We start from the raw sequence: 16,590 nt of genomic DNA on the forward strand, positions 1-16,590 counted from the left end.
ACCAAACCCACAGAAAAAAACCTCGAGATGGGCGAGAAAACCGCCCTCCCCCGAAAAAAACCCCAAGATGGGCAAGAAAAATCCCAGAAATACCACAGAAAAAAAAAAAAAACAAGAAAAAAAAACCCAAACCCAAAACCAAACAAACAAAAAAACCCAAACAACAACAACAACAAGATGGGCAAGAAAAAAACGCAGAAGAAAATCCCAGGATGGGTAGGAAAAAGCCCAGAATAGAACCCCAAGATGAGTGAGAAAAATCCCAGAAAAAAAAAAAAAAAAAACGGAAAATCCCCCAAGGAAAACCCAGGAAAAAAAAAACAAAACAGAAAAGAACCCAAGATGGGCAAGAAAAATCCCTGAAAACAGACCAGGGAAAAACCCCAAGATGGGCAAGAAATAAAATCGCAACAAAAAACCAAGATGGGGAAGAAAAATCCAGGGGAAAAAAAAAAAAAGGCAAAGAAAAACCCAGAAAAAAAAAAAAAACAGAAAAAAAAAAACCCCAAGGGGGCAAGGAAAAACCAGAAAAAACACAAAAATGGGCAAGAAGAAACGAAGAAAAAACCCCAAGAAGTGCCAGAAAAAAATCAAGGAAAAAGGGAGTAAAAGCCCCAAGAAACAAGGCAAGAAAGAGAGGCAATAAAGGCCACAAAAACTCAAGACAAAAAAAAACAAAACAAAAACAAGACATGCCAGAAAAAGGTACGAAAATGGTTCTGCCAGGTGCGATCAAGGTGAGCGGGTTCAGTTTCAGGTCCAGGAGATGAGCAAGTGTCAGATTAACTTGGGGCAGTGCTGTGCAATGCAGCCGTGACAGGATTTATATTTAAATATAGTTTAAATAAATTGGGGATTGCTTGGCTTTTATTGGGGTATAGGCTGGAGATTTCATAAAAAATATAAAACTAGAAATCCAAATATACCATATATATGTCGATATCAATAAATATTTAATACATATAAATATCAGTAAAAGAAATCTATTGTGTCAAAAGAATATATCTATTATTATATAAAAAGGTATACTCTGCAATATATATAATATCTATAAATACAACAAATGAAAATTACAAATATAGATGTGAATAGAATTACGACAAACAAATTTATTTTTAAAATTTTAAATGTGTTTTAAATAAAGGGGTGTCTTTGCTTTTTATTTCGTTAGAGGCAGGGGTTTTATTTTAAATAATATAAGTACTATAGAAATGTAAATCGACATACAGAAATATATAATAAATATATAGAGATATAAAGATATAATACCAAACTATGAATCGAAATAGAAATAGAAATCTATGTAAGTAACATGAAGAGATGCAATATATAATATAATTTTTATTATACAGTAATATAAATTCTAAATATAAATGCGAATATAAATATGAAAAATATATGATGGGGGCTCGGAGCAGCCCAGGTATGAGCTGTTAGGAAGATGGGGGCTCGGAGCAGCCCAGGTGTGAGTGTGAGGATGATGAGGGGCCGGCTCCTGCCGGGGCGAGGCTGTTTTAGGGGGAGGCTTTGCCTCAGCTCCCTTTTGCATGGAGCTGCTGAGTGGAGGGGTTTATGGGGCGCTCCCGGCGCTGTCTCATGGACGGACTGCGAGAGCTTCTCACAGGGTCGGGGGGACACCTGGAGCCGCGCTTGGATACGTGGAGCATCGCTTAAAGGAGGTGCCGAGGGACGAATCTTTGTGCCGGGGAGCAGCAGCCGAACAGGTGAGCCTGTGTGGGTTTGGAGCGGGGACTTTTGTCCTTCCCCTTTGCAATTTCATCTTGCCAGTCCCTCCCTGGTTCCCCAGGAACAAAAATGGAGCTTGTGAGGACAAAAGGGATTAAGGAGAAGGAAGCAGCTCCTCTTCTTTTATTGTCTGCGTTTGACCTGAGGGGATCCCTCTTGACTTGTGGTTTTAAGGGTGTTGATTGCAGGAAAAGCTGCCTTTTCCAGGCTGTTAGAAGTATCCCGGATGTCACAGGGAATCCCTGCGTTCTATTCTAAGGGGAATGGGAAAAGTATTCTTGTGGTATTATGGGTTTGATTTGAAGGCAGCCACCCCATTTTCATCACCCTCGGGTTTAAATGGAGGGGGCAGCCCTGGTGTCCTTCCTTTTCAAGGGTTTGAATGGAAGTCGAAAGCCCCCTTTCCCATCAGTCGAAGGCTTTCATTTGGGGAGCGCCCCTTCTTTTCTGCTGTCGTAGGGGGTGAAATTTTAGGGGAGAACGCATTTCTTTGCCCTTGTTGAAGTGAGGTGAGCCCGCCTGCGGCGTCAGTTTCGGGGTTGGCTTGCGGGAAGCCGCAGCTCCGGCAGCCTTTGCAGGGCTGCAATGGGGCTGTGCCGCTGCATTGGAGGGCGCTCCTCGTGCCCGCGGCCCGGCCCGGAACGTTCCCGCTCGGGAGCGCTGCTGGCACGGCCCGGGCAGCTGCCGGGGTGCATGGGGGATTCGGCGCGGCCGGGCCGGCCAAGGGCGGCAGGGGCGGAGCCGCGCCGGTGCGAGCCGTGCGGAGCCGAGCGGAGCCGGGCCGGGCCGGCCAAGGGCGGCAGAGGCGGCGCGGGCGCTGCTGCGCCGGCCCGGGCGGTGCCGGCCGCTCCGTCCGCTCCGGGCGCGGGGCTCGGGCGCCGCCGGTAGCCCCGGGCCCGGTGCCGGCCCCGCCGGGCAGGGGCAGCGGGCGGGGCTCCCCGGGGCGGCGCCGGCCCCGCGTGCCGGAGCAGCCGCCGCAGGAGCCGCTTTCCTGCCGGGAGCCGCGCTCCGTCCCGTGCCGGCAGCGAGCGCGGGGTTCGGCCGCTCAAAGTTCGGCGGTGCCGTGGTTCGGAGGCGCTTTGGAGGCGTTGATTGCATCGCTGTGTTCGGTTTGCAGCGGGTGTACGCTAAGGGATATGGTGTTCTTCCTGAGTGGTACGGTTCTCGGTGCCGGTAGGGATGATAAAGGTTCGTTTCGGATTGAGTTTTGTAGTCGGATATATATTTTTTTTCCGGGGTATTATGTTTAGAAGGGCGCGCAATGGTTTTTACGGGTTGTAGCGTGAAGCAGCGGTTCGCATTTTAATTCTGTTGCGGTGGCTTTTATTAGCGTGAGTGTGTAGTGTTTGTTTTGGAGAGCTTGAGGTAGCGTCGTGTCGTTCATAGCAGCGGGTTTTTAATCTCGATAATTGCATGTGAGTTTATCGTTTTCCAGAGCTTTTATTTATTTGGTTTGTTTGGTTGTAGTGTATGTTTTATGGTTACGGGTAATTTGGGGAACATTGTTTATGGTTACGTTTGTCTTTAGTCTTTGTGTTTGTTTCTAGGTGGTATTTTTATTTTGATAGCTTGAGGCACTATGGGTTTATTCAGTTGGGAATAATTTTTTTGTTGTAAATTTAAGTTTATTTGGTTTTGGGGCTTTTTTTTTTTGTATGTGTGTCCTTTGATGTATTTGGTTGTTGTTTTTCAGATTTAGTTTTGGGAATATGGGTATTTACATGGTGGGTCTTTTTAAGTATTTATTTGGGTAGTTGTTTTCTTGGTTTTTAGGGGTTGAAATTTTTTTTTCCCCATTTCGTTAATTAGTTCGGTTTTTAAAGTTATTTTTAAACAAAGAATTGTTTATTCTTTGAGTTAGTGTAGAGGTAGAATTTTGTTTATTTTTTTTAGTAACATTCAGGATCAGTGGCACTGTTTGGAGTTTATTAGGCTGGTTTCATTTTTTTCAGTAGTTTCTGTGATTTGCTGTGTGTGTTTCAATAGGGTTTCCTTTTATTTTTGTTCCATTTTTCTGACCTGATGAGAATTGTTATCGAAAAGAGCGTTGTGTGTTTTTTTCGCTGGCTGTTGCTTGGCTGTTGGAGGTATCTTGATGTTTTTGGAAGATATTGGTGGGAATTCAATGCTGTTTGTCATTTTATTTAGGAATTGGATTTTAAATGTAAAATTTAAGTGTAACGCTAATTAAACAAAACAAATATATGTATTGAAGTGAGAATAAAAATCCTAAAATGTAAATCAAATCGAATATGTTAATAAAAATCCATGTAACATATATCACTATATATTACAATAAGATATAATTTTAATACAGGATATTATATATGTTTATAGATGTGTAAAAATAGATATTAGAAATAGAAACCCCAATCAAAAAATAAATATAGAAATGTATGACAAATATATGCAGACATATCTAGAAATAGAAAATATTCATAAATATGGAAAAATAAAAATTGATATAATACATAATGCAAGTAATACTGTATATAAAGTATTATAACATAATATAGGAAATATGTATAAAGTATTTCTAAATACAGTACATCAATATGTTATAATATTTAACAAATGATAAACATACATATCAAAATTATAAATATATATATATTTTTAAAAACAGTTAAATAAAGCGGGTTTTTTATTTGCCAATAGGCAGGGTTTTGACTTTAAAAATTACAAATACAAACAATATAAAGGTGGTAATCTAAGTATAGTAATATGTCATAAATACATCTAGATATGTAAAATTTAAAAATAGAGGAAAAAATTTGTTGTAGGAGTAGATATGACAAGGAATTTAAATAAGCATTTAAATAAACTTCTGGAATTTTATTTATATTATATATTATCATTATTGCGTCAAAAGAGACAATAAATATTAATCTGAATATAATTATACAAAGTATAAATTATACTATTTCAATGTCGCTTAAAAGAAAGGGCTTTTTTATGTTCATTTGTTTACTGATGGGGTTTTTATTTGGAATAATGGAACTGGTATAGAAATATTAATCTAAGTATAGAAATATGCAATCAATATATAAAGATATATATGAAAACACAACAGATAAATAAATATCAATAATAGGAATAGACGTAATGTACTATATCAATTACTTAACACATCAGTGTCCGGTATAAATATGCATGTGGATGTAAATATAAAAAATAGAAATATAAAATATATTTCAAGATGGTTTTAAAGGAAGGGGGCTTCTTTGGTTCTTGTAGGGTAAGAGGCAGGTGTTTGGCATTTATTTTAGAGGATTTTTGAGGGCATCGCAGCTGGTCTTCTGCCCGCCTTCCCCGCCCGCCCCAGAGCGCGGCAGCAGCGCAGCCCCCCCGCACAGGCAGCCGAGGGGCGGCGGCCATTACGCGTCTCTGCCGCGGCGCAGGCGCGATCGCGACCTTGGCAGCGGCTCGGCCGGGACGCGCTCGGGCGTCCCGAGATGGCGGCACCAAGGGCGGGAGAAAGGAGCCGCGCGGCCCGTGCCCCGGACCGGCTGTTGGGCACCCCGAGGCCGCAGCGGCGGGATTGTCCGTGAGGTACGCAGTGCCGAGCCCAGGGGCTGTGGGCTCAGCGGCGCCGCGGGCGGGCGGGTTCTGGGGGGCCGGTGACGGGCATTGGCGGGGGCGCTTCTCTTGGTCGTGGTACGTCCTGTGCTGCTGGAGAGGGGTTTTGTACTGGAAAAGCTCATTTCATTTGTCCGAATGAAAATAAGCTGCCCAGTATGGCCAAGCAGACAGCAGTAAGACACTTGCTTTGGTAGAGAATTCAGTGCTTCAAAGTGGGGGGTTTATTTCATTTTAGCATGGATGACTTAATAGTCGTGACAATGCCAGCGTTACAGCCAACGTTATCAGACAGATGTGGAGGAAAAAAATACACTGATATTCCTGTGCTGGCACGCATCTGTAGCTGGGAAACAGCAGAGGAGCTGCAGTGTACAGCTGTTAGCAGCAAATTGGGGAAGAACTGCTCTGGTGAAATTTGGGGTTCAGGTTGAGGATTCATCAGTGGCTGTCATAATGGCTCAGTGACTCTCCGCCAGGCTGGTGTGGCCTCAAAGGCTGCCCCTGCTGCTGGCAGAGTGTGTGGAGCCTCTGCTGAGCAGGCAGTGGCATCCCCCCGAACACCTTCTCACAGCAGGGAAGGAGATGGACCCAGCCCAGCGCGTGGAAATGGATCTCTCCAGCTGAACGCTCAGGTGAAGTGAGCAGAGAGCATGCCCAGCATGAACCAGGTGACCTGCACATCTCCAGGGTAATGATTCTTGCACCTTCAGAGCCACAGTATCGCTGAGCTTTTTTTTTCCCCAGGCTTTTAATCACCTCTCAAACAGACGAATACTCCCCTTGGAGGCTGCTGTGCCCTGTGCACCGGGGAGCCTGGCAGGTGGCCCCGTTGGTGAGAGGAGGGCAGCTGCAAGCAGGCAGCCCCCAGGAAAACACGGGAGTTTCAGTGCTTTCTGATGCCTGAGGAATGGGGAGATGGCCTGAGCTCAGCAGGAGTTAAGCGCGGCCATACAGAGGCCTGGCTGTTATGATTTAAGATCGCTTATTGAATGTCTGTAGTTTCTATAGATATTTGTATATCTGTCAAAGTAGGATATGGAGCCTTGTGCAGGAGAAAAAGAACTCTTTATGTAAGATATGACCTGGGGGGGCATCATGCCAGGCTATCCCTTCCAGATTTGGAAGGCTTCAGTGTTTTGTGTGGCATGATGGGAAGTTTTGAAAATTAAGATTTTTCTCTTTGGTGCAGGTCAGATGGGTGACGCCTGGCAGCTCGTGCACTGCCACTGTGCTAACCTGTGTGCCTTCCCTCCCTGCTCCACAGGCAGAGCAACACGGGAGCAGCAGGGAGAGGTGGCTTTGTCCTGGAGGTTCCAGGAGCTCGGGGTGGATATGCGAGCCTGCAGCTCCAGGCTGCCGCAGGACCCAAGGGCTGCACACACCCAGAGCGTACAGGTACTCTCAGAAACGTGGGCTGTCGTGGCTGAGCCCTCAGGAGTTGGCAGTGCCAGCTGGGAGAAGAACAGTAACTTCCAGCCTTTTCTTTTGTCTGCGTTTCCCGTGTTCAGGCAGTCTGATTACTTCTGGGCATTTGCCCAGCAGGGTGCGAAATGCTTCAGGGGCTAAAGGGGGAAAAAAGGGAAAAACAAGCTATAATCTAACCCTCAGGAGGGAGAAGATATCTGTCAGGACAAACTCTTAAGAGAAATGGGCTGAAGAATACTTGTTTACTCAATCTTCCGTATCTGTAGCTAGTTCAAAGAGGTCTCAAAGTCCTTCCCATTAGCAGAGCAAAGGAAGAACAGAAAAGCCCTCAGCCTAAGCCATTAAAAGCATCAGAAACAGCAGCAGCTTTGTGTGCTGGAGTGTGGCAGGCATTCCTAGGTTGGCTTTTTAGTTTTGCATCTAGCACTGGTAGAGGAAAGTTCTTTGCAAGGTGATAGTTCCAGCCTTGTATTGAAATGTGAGCAAAGAGGAACTTTCTCAGTTGGATTTGGGTTTATTCACAGCACTTGTGAACAGAGTTAACATTCAGATAACATGTGCAGGGAATGTGCTGCGGGTTACCACAAGTGACAAAGGAAGTGGGACAGGGACAGGGCACTTTCCCCTTCAAGGTACTGTTTTTTTCTGGAAGAATGATGCGAGAGCAGAAAAGTTGCAATGGCATTGCAGTTCCCTGCACAGAATATACCCAGGGAGGTGAAGCACAGCCCAGTGGTGCCATTCACCTGCACCACAACTGGGAGCATCAGTGAAGTGAGGAGGACTGAGGAGCTCTCCCCTTTAGCAAACACAACAGTCATGTCAACCAGTGTCACCCTTTTCCAGACCACTGGCATGTGCTTGGGGACAGTAACCTGTGTTTTTTACAGCCAGGTCTTCTGAGCCGCTGCTCACAGTGAAAAGAAACTTGTGTACAGGCACTCTGCAAAATTGCCACCTCAGATGCCACTGAAGCACAGCTTTGGCTTTCAGGCATCTCCCCTACAAGCTGTCCCTTGTGGCATTTCTGCACTGGATTCATTGTAAATTCATTCCTCCCATTTTTTTATTTGTAATTTCCAAAGAATATCAGTTGACTTTTACGGCCTCTTCAGGGCTCCCCAAGCTTCACACCACACCTAAATGCTCGTTTTCACTGCCTGAAGGGCTTTTCTGACCCAAATGATTCCATGAATTTGGCCTGTACTTCAGCTTACGGGGAAAGCTGTACATTGATTGCATTTTGGAGAAAAAGATTTTACTGTCCAGCTGTAAATTTATCTTGTGCTTTGTCTTCCAGGTTCGCTCGTATTGTAATTTGCAAACGGCACGGCAAATGCCACGAGAGCAGCTGCGGAAGGTGGCTCAGAAGCAATGACAAGAATGTGCTGCAAAGTTGGGTCCAGCAGTCCAGCTTCCCGACACGGTAGGGCAGACACACCATTTGATAAAGCATCAAACGCTGTAGTTTTTATTCTTTGCGTTTGTCTGTGCTCCCATTCTGATCACCCCTTGAAGTATTATTTTTCAAAATAAGTATTTATGTATAAGTATTTATGATAAGTATTTATTTATAAGTATTTATGATATCTAGGAGAGAAATCATGTTTATTCAGGGGGAGCCATAATTTTCATCTGTTTCAAATGCACCAGGTGTGTTTTAAGCCCTGCACACACAGCGAGAGCTGCAGAGCTTGTAGTGCAGTTCACTGCAGCACTGATTTATTCTGTATTCCAGTAACCGTGCGCTGGGGTGCCAGCTAGGCTCAATACCAGGAGCGGGAGAAGCAGACTGAAGAGGTGCTTTGATTGGAGCCCAGCCAGGTTTCAGGCAGCCTGCAGAGTCTGCCCTTGCAGTACACACCGGTCTGCTGTTGCCGTCCCCTGGAAAAATCCCTAATGGATATTTCCAAACGTGGGGAGGAGCATCTGCTCCTGTCACGGAACTGCTGGGGGCTCTTTGCCCTCGAGCTCCGTGCAGTCTGCCCAAGAACAGCGTGTGCAGCAGGCTGTTAGCGCTCTCTGCAGGGTGAAGCACCTTCAGCCAAGGTCAGTCAGTGCAAGAGCAAAACAATCCTGCCAGCAAAACCTGCTACTAGAGAGGCAAACAATTATCCTTCCAAAGGAATTCATCCTTCTTCTCCCTTACAACTCTCCTGTTTCATCACACCACAGAATGGTTTGGGGTGGAAGAGATCCTGAAAACGACCTAGTTCCACCCCTGTCCTGGGCAGGCTCACCTTCCTCTCGGCCAGGGTGCTGTGCTGTCACAGATCAGTTGACAGATCTGTGGAAATTGTAATGATATTATTAAGGCGCGTCTCTTATTGCCTTGCCCTTCATGAAGCCCGAGGCTGTCTTGTCCTAGTTTAGCTTTCTGATGTGGAGGAACAGAGCTGCCAACTGATATGGAATTTGGTGCTCTCTGTGGAGTGACGTCCTGTAAAAATTCTGTCACGATGGCTCTGCTCCATAAAGAATGACACGGCCTGACTGTCAGCGATTTTTGCTTCTGCAATAGTGTAAAAATGCTAAAATTTGAACACTGCTTATTATTTCAAAAGAGAATATTTAAAAACGTGAAGCGATAGCTAAAATTACACCTGAAAGGTAGCAGCAGCAAATACATAGAATATTTCTCCCTGTTTGTAGATATACTTTTCATTCAAAATTATGCTGATGGGGATATGCTTTTATGTATTTAGTGACCTTTACAGATTTCTTCCCCGAGTTTTTTGAGTTCATAGAATCATGGAATAATTCAGGTTGGAAGGGGCTCTGAAGATCACCTGATTCCAAGCCTGCTGCCGTGGGCAGGGACATGGTTCCATGGACCAGGTTGCTGTGAGCCTGATCCCAGAGCACCAATGGGCCTCAAACACTTCCAGGGATGGGGCAGCCCCAGCATCTGTGAGCAACCTGTGCCAGCCAGGTGCCAGAGGAGGAAGAAAGCCCTTCCCACCCGGAGCAGAGGCTGCTGCAGCTTCGTGCAGCCTCGTGTCACCGAGTGTGTGAGACAGAAAGGCCCTTCCCGTGGAGGGGTAACAGCACTGAAAGATCTTTTTTGGGAGAAGCGGAGCAATGGCACGCCAAAGCAGCCTTCAGTTCTTGCAGCAGAGTTGGGAACAACTTGAAGCAGCAGCAGAGCTGGCCTGGTGCCTGGCAGCTCTGCAGGCAGTGGGGATGGAGAAGCTGCAGTTATCTGTCTTCTCTGCTGAGTCTTTAAAAATGAGACACATTTCTGTAGTTTCTTTTTGAGCATTACGTGACAGTTCCCCCTAGAAGTCCAAAGGCAGCTGTTTTCTTAGCAGGAGGAAGTCAGGAAGAGGCAAAGCAGGCAAAGACATCAGATAAGTCTGGATAAAAATCTTGGCTAACCTGTTTTTTCCCCTTCCTCCAAACAGCCAATTCTGAAGCACTGAGCAGAGCCGATCTCTGAGAGCTGACACGGGAGCTCTGGTGAGGACAGCTGCTCCCCTGCCTCGGTGTGGGACCTGCTGAGCTGCCGTTCCTGTGGTGGGAGTGTTTCTCCTCTCATCCAGGCAAGCCAGAGACCTCCTAGGGAAGGGGCAGGTAAGGTTTAAGTGCCGAGATCTCTCCGGTAAGAAGTGACGTGACAAAAGGAAATGGCCTCAAGTTGCAGCAGGGAAGGCTTAGATTGGCTTTGAGGACCAGTTTGTTCACTGAAAGGGTGGTCAGGCGTAGGAGCGGGCTGCCCAGGGCAGTCCCCATTGCTGGAGACATTTAAAGCATGGCAAGATGTGGTGTTTAGGGACCTGATTTGGGTGGGGGCTTGGCAGTGCTGGGGCAGCAGCTGGGCTCGATGACCTTAGAAGGCTTTTCCAGCCTAAAGGGTCCTATGGTTCTGGAAAGCCTTGACCCCTCTGGCTCTAACACAGCACCTGGATGCTGACAGAAGGAGGCTGGTCATAGACCCTGGAGGTCCCTGTCCCCCAGGGAGGGAGAGGACAAGGCAGTGTCACCTGCAGGGAGGGTCTCGTCCCCAGAGAGCAGCCAGCGACTCCATCCCTGCCCGGGGCTCTGGGTGCACCCTCGGGGTGGACGCCTGCCCTCAGGTTTCCCTCTGGGCACCCGGGGAGGGAACCAGGTCCATCCGTGTGGCAGCTGCAGGGCCTGCAGGCTCTGGGGCTCTGCAGCTGTGTGCCTTGTCACAGGGTGGCAGGGACGTGACACTGCCCGGCCACGCCGCTGGCCTCGGATCCTTGCTGCTTTGCTCCTGATCCCATATGGATGTACCAGCAGTCTTCTGTCTTTTCTTTAAAAGTGTCCTTGGGATAGTTCAAAGAGAGGGTAATTAGTTATTTCAAAGCCTAAATATTTTACCTATTGGCATTCAAGAGAAAAGACAAAAACCTGCTTTGCATCCTTCTGCCTGGAAGTCATTGTCACACAGATAAGTGAGGAAGGGGCTGGCCGGGGTCAGCCTCTGCAGAGCCTCAGCTCTGGCTGCTCCTGCTTCCAGGGTAAACCCAAAAGCTGTCATGATCAAAAATGCAGGTAGCCCTTCTGTCCAGAGTCACAGGGGCCATTTCTTCTAAATTACTCAAGATGGGAAATCATTCTTCAGAACTTCAGAAGAAAGTTGGGAGCTTGGGAACTTCAGAAGAAAAAAAAACCCAAAAACATACATACGTTTATAAGAGTGTGTATATACATACATTTCCTTCAATAAGGAAGAAAATCTTAGAAATATCATGTCATGTCTGGCTTCCTAGAGAAGATCCTTAACTCTGGGCTTCTGAAAGCAAATGGCTGTGCATTTATAGGAGCATTATATGCCTCCCACAGTAATCTTCTACCCTTCCCCATGGAAAGGAGAGTTTGGTGATTTTACTGTTCTGCTCTCCCAAGGGTGTTGCAGGCTGTGTGGCAGGGAGCAAGGCCTTTGATGCTGCTCATCAGACATTTTCCCACAGAATTCTCCCTGCAATGATAAAATTAGACTTGTGTTAGTGAGCCGTCAAGTAGAGCAGGTAACATTAGAAAAGAATTGTTTCTGAGCGGCTGTTCACTAGCATGTGCTTCCCCTTTCCAGCAGAGTGCAGCCGCCCAAGAAAGGATTTTTTGTGGCTCAGCCAGATGTTCTCCTGCCTCCCGCCAAGACCCTGAGATGGAGCTGAGTTTGCATTCCAATTTATTGGAACAGAGGCTCATCAGAAGTTTCCTCAGCTATCTGAGGCACAGAGCCCTGGAGCCAAGTAAGCCTGAGCTGCTGCATGCTTGCTGTGAGCCTTGGGGTGAGTGTGCATCATTGCAGGTTTGGGATTGACTGATATGTGCTAAGGAAACCAGAGGGAGGGAGGGAGGGAAATCCTCTGTTAACATGTGCTAATTCTTCTGTCAAACTCATGACGGCAGGACAGCGTGAAGACTGAAATTGTAAGAAGATGTGGAGGGAAACAGAGAATCTGACGGGAGCATCGAACGCACAAGTGCACAAATTTTGCTTGGATTTAAACTCAGAAGTTGTAAGGAATTTGGGAATGAGAAGGGACATTTCAGAAGGAGAAGAAGTTGTTGTTACAGTCCTGGCATAATCTTTTGTTCTAGCTAATAAAGGAAGTTAGTTTAAATTAAAAAAAAGAAAAAAATGTGGGGTTTTTTTCTTCACTATTATATTCATTGGTGGTATATGGTGTGTTGTTTTATTTCTTGGTATTATTAACTCTGTGTAAATTGTTTTTGGAGTGAAGCTAACTTTCTGGATGGGTTGGTTTGTATTTGAGGTAGGATTAATTACAATAGGTTTCTTTAATAGAGTTCTGATAGGTATTACTTGGGTTTTGGTTTTGTTTGCTGTATATATAAACATACACATTTGGTAGGGCCAGCTTGGCTGCTGGAGTTTAGCAAATGACCTAAATTGTTTTTTTGTTACATCCTATGATCAGTTTTAGGCAGTGACTTTATACTGCTTTTAGGATTTTCTTATGCAATGGTGAGAAAATAGGCAGGTCTGATACTTGTTTGACTTTTTTTGTACTTAATGTTTCATGAAATTCTGTAAGCCAAGCGATCTACTGGTTAAACTATACCATCAACTCTTCCTCATTCCTTTGGGCCTAGATTCCCCATTTCCCATGTCTCTCTGTCTACTTGTTATCATACCCAGCTAGGCCTCCTGTGAACTGGTCTTGCCAGAAGGGCTTGCTGAGTTTTCCACTGTGTGGAAAAGAGATCCCATTTGGAGCCTGAAGCCTCGTGTTTCCTGTAGGATTTCCACTCCTAGAATTGCACACTTTGAAGGATTTCTTATAGCAGAAGTTTTCTGGGAGCTAGGACTCTGGCTGGATTAGGGTCTCTGGACTCTCAGGTGAAGTGACCTTGAGACACTAGGGCATGCAGATTTCCTTGCTGTTGAAAAGAGCTATTGTTGGCACCCAGGAGCCATGGTCTGAATGGGGGTGTCACCTCTTAAATTTGCAAATGTAACAGGATTTCTTCTAAATGAATGGTGCTAAGAACATAAGGTCTGGCTGGCTTTCGACTTAGAGGCGCCTCCTCTAAATTGGTCTTCAGATGCTAGGTTGGAAAGTGTTCCTACATATGCCAAATAGCCCTTGTTATGCAGTTAATAAGCTTCAAAGTACACATGGAGTTGCTGCCCCTGCAAAGATTTTGGCAGAGCCTGGTTGTGGTGCCCCATTCCACTCCACCCCCCTTAGCAGGTCCTTATGGTTGTATGGGGAATCGTTGTGGAGCATGCCAACCCAGCTCCATCCTGGGAACAGCACCTGTATTTTACCCTAAAATTTCTGTCCCATTATAGCTCCTGTTAGGATACAAATGTAACTCGGTTTCCACTGATTTTACCCCCAGTCATCTTTCCATACAAACATTGCTCCGCTCTCCAGAGGATTATTGTGAGCAGATGTGAGCTCTGCTGTCCCTTTGGACTGACAAAGGCAGAGGTTTTGTCCCAAGTTCCTTTTGAACCTGTCTTGCACCTGTTACGAGTCCTCAGTCTCCTGCAATTTTGTGGGTCAGTGACATGTAAAACAGCACAGCTGGCTGGCATGCTTTGCTTATGAGGGGAGACAAGAGAAGAATCCCTCTGCTCACACCAGACCTGCAGCTGCCAAACCTCACCAAAGCACCTGAGGAGCCCCCAGGGACTGATGGTACAGAAGGGAGGTGATGGAGGACAGCACAGCAGGCAGCCTGCCCTCCATCTGGGTGTGAAGAAGGCAGGGCTGGGAACTAAGCAACATCCCAGCAGGTCTGGCTGATGGTGCCACCCTGAGGGCTTCCCCTGCCTTTGGGCAGTCCCAGCTGCTGCAGCTCACTTGACAGAGACTCATTGTCTATACTGTGCTTGGCTGCACTGGAGATGATGAAGCCGAGGACAGCAATGGTTGCCTTCGCATCCCCTGACTGCAGATGGGAAGGAGGGCAAGCTCTGTCACCTTGGGAAGGCATCTGCAGATTCATTGCTGCCCGTCTCTGGAGCATGGCTCCATCGGGGGATCGTGGTAAGGACAGCAGTGCTCACCTAACTCTGCACCTGAGGACAGCTTCAGGACCTTGTCATACTGTGGGAGAGCAGAGCTTCACAGTAAATACCAGCTAACATACTTAGTACCAGTGTTAACACTAACAATCCTTACCTAAATATTAATACTAGTAACACTATGCGTATTATTAGAGGCTGGTAGAGTTCTTAAGGCTGAGGCTTGCATGAAGAACACAAAATTAATTAACGTTGCTGATTATGCTATTGTGTTGAAATACTTGGCCTCCACTGCAGTAGCCCCACACTAACCTCGATGGCCTGCCCCAGCAGGTCCCAAAACACCTGGATGCAGATCAGCTTAAGCTTCACTGATGTGATAAACAGAGTTCATTCTTTAAAATTTTTAAAAGTTTATTAAAGGATAAAAGGACAAAATAATCCAGCACTGGGATGCTTTTAGCACACAGCCAAAGAGCACAGAGGTAGCTTAAAAACATGTTCACTATATACTGTTACATTGCTGAGGTTACATGCATATTCATTAACTTACACATTATTCAAACATTCCTTTGACTTTTTGATGTTCCAGGAACTCTCTTGTTTGGTTTTAACCTCTGACTTGTCTGCAGAACGTTCTGTAAATGAGGTCTACACATTTTATTTCTTCCTGTAGTTTTATCCTGTTGCTTCACACTCCCTGATAATACCGATAAGAGTCGATAAATGCTTCCTGGATGCTTAAGCTCTTTTTGTCACTATTATCACTTGGTAGGGGCAGTCTGCAGTTATAAGAAACAGAATAATTGCTTTACACCATTTTCTGAGTTAGTTACATAGAAGTACTTTAGTTTCTATTTCAACATTTTGCTAAAGCCTACGATATATTTATCAGGCTACTATTCATATGAAATATACAGTGCATACATAAACTGGCATATTACACTATACAAAGCAGTTCAAAGTAAGTATAAGTTTTACCATATCAAAATACTTGTAATGCAAAAAGCTAATCTATGAATGTGAAAGCCAATATTGTTTTATCATCTATAACATCCGACGACGAGGGTGAGCAGCGGGCCCGCAGCAGGCGGAGGGCGGGCAGGGGGACGCGGGCACTTAACTTTGGCCAGGGTGCTGATCTCGGCCAGTCGGGGCAGGCCAAGTCCCCGCAGAAGCGGAAGCACTGCGGTAGAAGAGGCACCCAGAGCCCGCAGCGGGCGCTGCACGCCCTCCCCGCTCCCGAGCCCTCTCCTCACCAAATCGCCGCCGCTCCCTAGTCCGCCCTGCTGTCGCAAAGACGACACGGAACCCCTCCCGGGCTACACTCCTCTCCGCCTCCTGCCCCGAGTGCCGATGGGGCTCTCCGGTAGGGGCTCTGCGGGAGTCTTTTCGCCGGGACCTGGGCACGAGAGAAGGCCGGAGAAGGGGACGGGGGTTTGGCGAGCGCGGCCGCCGCCGCCGCCGCCGCCGCCGCCGCCGCCGCCGCCGCCGCCGCCGCCGCCGCCGCCGCCGCCGCCGCCGCCGCCGCCGCCGCCGCCGCCGCCGCCGCCGCCGCCGCCGCCGCCGCCGCCGCCGCCGCCGCCGCCGCCGCCGCCGCCGCCGCCGCCGCCTGCGAGCTCCGCCCCACGCTCCCACGGGCCTCAGCCTGACGGCTCCTAAACCTGCCAATCACGGCCCGCCTTTCTCCGTCCGCCCTGTCCAATCACAGCCGCCCTTTCAAACCGGAAGCGGTCCCGCCAATCTCAGCCCGCTCAGTCGCGGCTCGCCGCCTCAGACTGGCCCCGCTCGCCCGTACGTCTGAGGCGCCGCTCCCGCCACCGCCGCTTTGGGAGCCGGCGGAGCAGCGTCCCCGCTGCCGCTGCCTCGGCAGGCGCTGTTGCGGACGGGAAGGGCGGCCGGGAGCTTCCAGTTCAGGTCCTGGTCGGGATCAGGTTCTGGTCCAGGGAAGCGGGCAGGCGGCGGGGAGCGGGCGGACGCGGCCACAGCAATGGCGGCGGCGGGAGCAGCGCTTGAGGGGACCGCGGGGAGTCGCGGATCCGAGCGCGGCGGGAATTGGCGGGCTGGGATTGGTGGAGCCGGCAGGCGCTGCCTCGGGTTGTGATTGGCTGGCTGTCCGCCCGTGGGGCATAAATAGCGGGCGTTGGAGAGGCAGCGGCGTCAGTTCGGCGGCGAAGCTGGGAGCGACGGGAGCTGCGGATGCGCGGTCCGAGGAGCGGCGCTGCGGCAGGACGGGACCCCCGCGGCAGCTGATCCGGGGAGCGCTGGTGAGCACGGACGCGATGCCTGCGGCCGTATCTGGGGCCGGCCGTGTCCAGTTCTTTCTGCCGCGCCCTGCGTGGCTCGGGTAGCCGGCGGCTGGTGTG

The 16,590-nt window shown here is 48.0% G+C and overlaps 1 protein-coding gene across 14 annotated transcripts; it reads left to right on the forward strand.

Annotated features, from left to right (window-relative positions):
• The first annotated feature begins 722 nt into the window (after window positions 1–722).
• Window positions 723–14,665, forward strand: LOC134424954 (uncharacterized). 14 transcript variants are annotated; one of them, XR_010029536.1, is made up of 8 exons: window positions 723–737; window positions 1,625–1,724; window positions 5,900–6,016; window positions 6,593–6,723; window positions 8,054–8,179; window positions 10,158–10,326; window positions 11,810–11,972; window positions 12,133–14,665. XR_010029536.1 is itself a non-coding variant. In XM_063169159.1 (8 exons), exons 1-6 carry the CDS (start codon window positions 2,926–2,928, stop codon window positions 10,165–10,167), a joined length of 708 nt encoding a protein of 235 aa, XP_063025229.1. In that variant the 5' UTR covers window positions 2,728–2,925; the 3' UTR covers window positions 10,168–10,326; window positions 11,810–12,011; window positions 12,133–14,665. The 14 variants fall into 14 exon arrangements, 4 of the variants coding, with proteins under 4 accessions (XP_063025229.1, XP_063025228.1, XP_063025230.1 ...); XM_063169159.1 differs by lacking the exons at window positions 723–737; window positions 1,625–1,724 and adding exons at window positions 2,728–2,934; window positions 4,984–5,298 and having other exon boundaries at window positions 11,810–12,011; XM_063169158.1 differs by lacking the exons at window positions 723–737; window positions 1,625–1,724 and adding exons at window positions 2,728–2,934; window positions 4,984–5,298.
• The last annotated feature ends 1,925 nt before the right edge of the window (window positions 14,666–16,590 follow it).

Source organism: Melospiza melodia, chromosome 14 (genome assembly GCF_035770615.1).
Source record: "Melospiza melodia melodia isolate bMelMel2 chromosome 14, bMelMel2.pri, whole genome shotgun sequence".
NCBI classification, from domain to species: Eukaryota; Metazoa; Chordata; class Aves; order Passeriformes; family Passerellidae; genus Melospiza; species Melospiza melodia.